At 31.6% G+C, this 6,102-nt stretch overlaps 1 protein-coding gene across 1 annotated transcript; it reads right to left on the minus strand.

The window, feature by feature from the left end:
• Window positions 1–1,286: 1,286 nt before the first annotated feature.
• LOC115703117 (protein IRX15-LIKE) lies at window positions 1,287–2,641 on the minus strand. Its single transcript, XM_030630617.2, has one exon. The coding sequence runs from the start codon at window positions 2,382–2,384 to the stop codon at window positions 1,407–1,409; it is 978 nt and encodes a 325-aa protein (XP_030486477.2). The 5' UTR covers window positions 2,385–2,641; the 3' UTR covers window positions 1,287–1,406.
• Between the last annotated feature and the right edge of the window lie 3,461 nt (window positions 2,642–6,102).

Consider the following 6,102-nt stretch of genomic DNA (forward strand, 5'->3'; position numbering starts at 1 on the left):
TTACACCTTTGTCCAAAAGCTTATTTCCCCCTATCTCTAAGCACTAAGGGAACTCTCTAGGAAATAGCTTTGGGAATTATCAAGCCTTAGGGTTTTCTAGCAATGTGTTTTTTTTTTTGATAGAAAACTTCATCTCCAAAATGAGCACCTTAGACCTCTTTATATAGTGTTTAGGATATCACCATTTGAAATTCAAACTCATAACCCCTATAGATGTTATGGACTCAAATGTAACTCTTACACACACCATAACTCCTATAGCATTAAGAATTTCAAATAAAAGTGTGTAACATCTTTTACACTCTTAATGTTGGTGATAATGGTGGAGGTTACTCATAGTAACAACTCCCCAAATGTTACAAAAGATGACAACTAATATAGTCATATGTTACATATTATTAGTTTATTACACATATTTAATCTATATATTATATTATTATAAATAATATAACATAGTCTAATTAAATTTTGATTCTATATAATTTAATATAAATTTTTAAAGAGTATTGCTAACTAATTATAAAACAATATATTTAAAAAAAAGTTATTTAAAAAAAAGTACTATTTAACATCTAATTTTGTAACTTATTTAATATGTACTTTTGAGTTGATATTTATGATAAAAAAATATCAGTAAAATAAAATACTTTTATATAACAATTGCAAATATGCCTATTATTGACTGAGCAGGCAAGTTCTGTTCCTCTCTCTGAAAAAAAGTTATCCATCATCACTATTCCACACCACCAATGTTTTACCCACTCTCGTAACCTTTAACCCTCAATTCACGCGCTTTTCTGCCAACAATTTCACGGCGTTGACATTCATACAAAGCGAAAGCGCGTGGATCACTAAATCATGTTCCCCACGAAAAAGAAAATATAAAATTTCATTCTATCTGGATGGTTCAGATTCTTTCTCCACCGTCCGATTGATTAAATATCTTACTCTTCCAAAATTAAGTCTGCAGATTCTAACAATCGTCACCGACACCTTCTTCTACGTCTCTCTATTTTCTAGGTTCCGAGAAAATACGAAAGAAAACAAAATCCATGATTATATTTTGAAACCATTTTAAATTAATTTTAAAATGTGGATGAAGGTGGTAGATGAGTTAGTACGATGAATGACTCATTTCAGCTAACTTAATTCTTTATTTCCTTTTAAACCAATTTAATAGTCGAATTAGAAGAATTCAAATGACTTTTTCTCTATTGTTTTTTTCTCACTTACCAAACAGAATGATTCGGTGAAAAAAAAAAAAACAGTTATCGTCAAAACCGTACTTACCGCGTCCCAAACTCAAGTTTCTTTTAAATATAATTTAATTTACAATAAACAAAAAAACTATGTAATAATGGAAAAACGTAATTACAATTTCCCGTTTTGAAATCATCAATCGACTCTTAGCCGGACGACAACGACGTCGTTTTCGAAAACGATGACTTGGTTGAATTTGCGCAAAACTTAGAACTCTGAGACTGCATTTTACCCAAAACGAAATGGCCCAAAGAATCGATTTTCTCAACCAAATTCTCATCGCAGAGAAACTCTTCACTGAAAACCTTTTCTACCTGTCTCTCAAAATCATGAACAAACACATGGGTTTTCGCTGCACCGTCTGTTTTACTCCTGGCCAGAATTCCGGCAGTGAATATTGCCGACATCCGGCCAGGTGCCGCCGGGAAATAGCCTCTTGGTCCATCAACGAGAATAACATCCCATGGTACTTGGTATATGTGGTTGGGCAAATCGTTAATACCCAGTTTACAATCTGAGAAGAGAAGGTTCTGAACAGGGCGGCACTCATCACGGACCTGAGATTTCGCCGCCGCTAGTAGGGTCGACGAGTCCTTGACCTTAGTGGTGTATTGAACGTCGTAGGCTTCGATTCCCGGGTGAGACTGTTCGAATTTCGAGACTAGAAACTCGCTCTCGTCGAGGAGGACAGTACGGCCGTTGTGGTTCAGGGCTTGCCAGAGAAGTGATTCGTGGGTTAGACCGAAGACGAGAAAGTTGCAGCCGGAGGGTGTTCCGCCACAGTGGCGTAGTGCGGTTGCTACGGCGTTAATCTCGGCGGAAGTCATGGCTGGTCCGAAGCCAGATGTGTTGGACATGGCAGCGTAGTGAAGTAAGGCGTCGGCGACGGAACGTGGGAGAGGGGCAGTGGAATCGAGGCCGGGGAAGGAGGAAGATGAGGCGTGGTTGCGGAGTGCAGCACCGGTGGGGATGGTGGAATTGAAAAGGGTTATAGTGAATGCTAAAGTGAAGAAGGTTACGAAGAAGATGAGCCAGAGTCGGTGGGAACCGGCGGTAGGGGTTTGCTTGGCATGGATGGAAGGGTGGAGTAGTATGAGCTTGGTGTTGTTGGCATTGGTCTTCATTTTTGGTTAGACTGAGAGAAAGAGAGAAAGAGAAAGGAAGAGATAGCGCCTGTAGAAGGAGGTGCTTAAAGTTTTATGAAGAATTGAATTGAATTGTTTAAAGTTGGAAGAGAGAGAGTCCCCCAACTCTGATGTTTCTCTTTCTCCCTTTTTTTAATTTTATTTTTTTATATAAATATTATAAATGGGAGGGATTTTGCTTTTATTTACTTCAATTTTGTTAGTAAATTAATGTAACCGAAATTTAATTATACTAATAGCATAATAGCAGTATAACACCGAAAAAGATATTAAGTATTAGTAATATTTTTTAACATTTCTCATTTTTTATAATGAGTGTCATTGGTTAACAACATTCTTTAGAGACTTTTTTTTTTATTTTTACACTTTAAAATATATATTTTTTATATTTTTACAGAATTTTACATAGAAACTTATATTGTAACTAACGAAGCTACTTAAATCGCAACTAAAATCGTATAGGAATCTACATCGAAATCACTTTAAAAATTCAAACTGTAAATTTAAAAAAAATAAATAAAAAAAAATTATATAAGGTAATTCATCTATTCTTTTAAAATTATTTTTTTAAGCCATATGTGACTTAATATTTAATTACATTAATATCGATATGATTGCGAGGATGATAATAATGTTTTTGAGTAATGGTGCATATTCATTTCCCATCTCTTTAGTCATTTTGGTAATTCTAGGATAGTATTAGCTATAAGAATTTTATACATCATCGCTAATCACTTTAAGGGTTAGCAGAGGACAGCGTGTTTTAATCCAGAGGCTAAAGAGAGTTTCAAACTTTTGACTCATATAAAAAAAGATACTAATAAAATCAAGCCCTATCACTACACTTAGTTTTATTTACTTTAAGAGTTGAAGGTTCAAGATGTTCGATATTTGATATGTTAGCGTCATTTATATATTGTTTTTGATTTTGTTTGTTTAATATGTATGTTGTATTGTCGTTGGTGTGGCTTCACTCATTTGATGTTAATATGGTAAAAGGAAACGGTTAAGGAGAAAATTAAGATGGGCAACCGTAGGGCCCCGCCGATTGAAAGAGACAGAGAAATTACGGAGGATATTAGTGGAAGTTGGACACGAATGCTATTGATAATAGGTAGGTGGAAGTGATGCCTTACACTTTGAGGGGCCCATTGGGCCTCTGCTAACTTAATGTTCCTGTGGGAATTTGTGCCCACCACCCAATTGCCTCCATACGACGTCGTCTCTTCTGTTTTATTTATTTTATTTTTTTGGGGCGATTGAAGAACGTCGTCTCTAGAGTTTATATAGTATGTTTTGAATGTTATGAGGTAAAACAAATTGACATATCAAGAGTAAGAATAGGCGTGGACCACGTGTTGTCTTGTGTAGTTGTAGTGGTAGAAAAGTTTTATTGACCTTCTCCTTTGTTGAGTTCGACTCTGACCCAACCCCGATTATGTTTGGCCTTTAAAGACCGACTTATAATGAATTATCTTTGAGATATGAACCTTCGTGAGATAGTACATGGCCCTAGAATTGTCATAAGACCGAAAGGTAGAGACAAAATCTGCAACACGTGATCTTTTTTTTTTTTTTTTCAGTAAAAGAGAAAAAGACTAAGCAAAGAAATTTTACAAATCTCTCTTATTAGACGAGAATGCCTTGCCTAAACACAGAATGGACATAAAATAAGATAATTTTTTATCCGCAAATACCAAACTGAGTGACGGTGGATGAAACTATCCTCTTTGATAGGGTTCTATATAATTTTATTTATTTTGTGTTAGTATCATACATCAATTAAATATTACACGTGATATTATTTTTACAATAATAAACTTTATATATATTTAGAATTAATAAAATAAATAAAAATAAAAATTAATGAAAGTAAAAATTCAGTATTTTAACATAATTAGTGTATGATGTAATATAAAAATTTTATACTAAAAAAAATTACTAATTAATGTATTTTAAAGAATAGATTAAAAAAGTACCATCCTATAAATATATATTTATATATATATGAAGAAATTATTTAAGCTTTGGAGTTCTTCAACTTCAAGCTCTAGGCAGTGAGTATTAATGAGGCAGTTAATTAGTAGCACTAGCTAATATTGTACCCATTTTGGTTACAAAAAAATGAGCCTAAAATGAACAATATAGTTTGTGTGTCGGTAATGAAGATTTTATAAATTAACCAATTTAAAGGAATGAGAGACCTCACTTTGGTATTTTGATATAGATTTCAGTTTTATATTCTATTTTGGTATTGTCATTTCAGTATTGGTTTTTCTGAAAAAAAGAAATTAAACTAAAGTAGAATGTTTCTATTTGAAATATTTTTTTGGTATATTAATAAAATGTATTTGAGGATGAAAAGAAAGTGGAGTATGTCAATGAATCCATGAATATCTATTCCGCATTCAACGGTTATACTTTAAAGTATTTTTTTTTGTTGGTTCTTATGTGTAATAATATTTATGTAATTAAGTTGAAATTAGTAAATAACTTTTTGGTTTGTATGATTGACTCAAACATGTAATTCTAGCAATAATATGCATATAGATAAAGTTTCAATTTTGATCCAATATTTTTGGACCTAGTTTTTGCTTTAGTAGAAAATGTTGTTGAACATCTAATACTACTGCTTAAAAAGTAAATTAGACTTGGCCTAATTAATTGACTAGCCGATGTGATGTTTTTATAATTAAAATAGTTGTTGATATGTTTTGATATTTGAATGAACTTTTCAAAAAAATAAATGAACTTTATCAATGCAAATGTCATATTTATTGATACATAGGTTTTGTCCTAGTTTTAGAGGAAATTTGGTGAACCACTTTGGTTAAGCTAACATTACTCTAAGAGTTGGTTATCATTAAAAGAAATGGTTGGTTAATTTAATGTAATTTGATGTTTGGTTTGGATAGAAAAAACATTAATAAGCAATTTATGAAAGGAATATATAGTAATTTAGTAGATGTATTATGTCTTAATGTCAAATGTTTAGTTAATGAAATAATATTTGTGACCCATTCAAATTACAAACACAATTTACACATATTATTACATTACCAATTTTATATTACATATTATAATCTGTAACATACTTGGAGAGGTTTTTATTTTACATTATTAGTGATGTAATAATGTGTAAATTTACTGGTCCTTGGATCCAACCCTCGACCTCAGACCCAGACCCGTATTTGGACCTCAAACTCTAGATTTAGACCTTGAGCCCGACCCGATCGTCCCACTTTTTTTCATCTCAATTTCTCATTCCTCACTAAAATAAAAAATAAAAATAAAATTTACAAACTTTATTTTTATTTTTGAAATCAAAAAACAAAAACAATTATAAAGTACATTTTACTTTTTGAAGACAAAAATTTAACTTTCATTTTTATAATTTAAAAATATTACTAAACGTACTTTAAATTTATTTATTTATTCAAACTAAAAATACAGTTGCAAAATGTATAGACTATATGATAAAATCTTTCAAAATTTTGTGCCATATTTTGTTTCGTTTTGTTATTTTATGAAAGAAATAATATTTATATTAATCAAAACTAAACCAATTTATAACTTAGCAAGGAACACCTCAATCAAGATTAATTGCAACTCCCTTACATCTTAAGCACCAATTTATCAAAATTTGATAATTTCCTTTCCGGTACAAAATTCAATTTAACTTTTAAACTCTCTTTAA

Source organism: Cannabis sativa, chromosome X (assembly GCF_029168945.1).
Source record: "Cannabis sativa cultivar Pink pepper isolate KNU-18-1 chromosome X, ASM2916894v1, whole genome shotgun sequence".
Lineage (NCBI taxonomy): Eukaryota > Viridiplantae > Streptophyta > Magnoliopsida > Rosales > Cannabaceae > Cannabis > Cannabis sativa.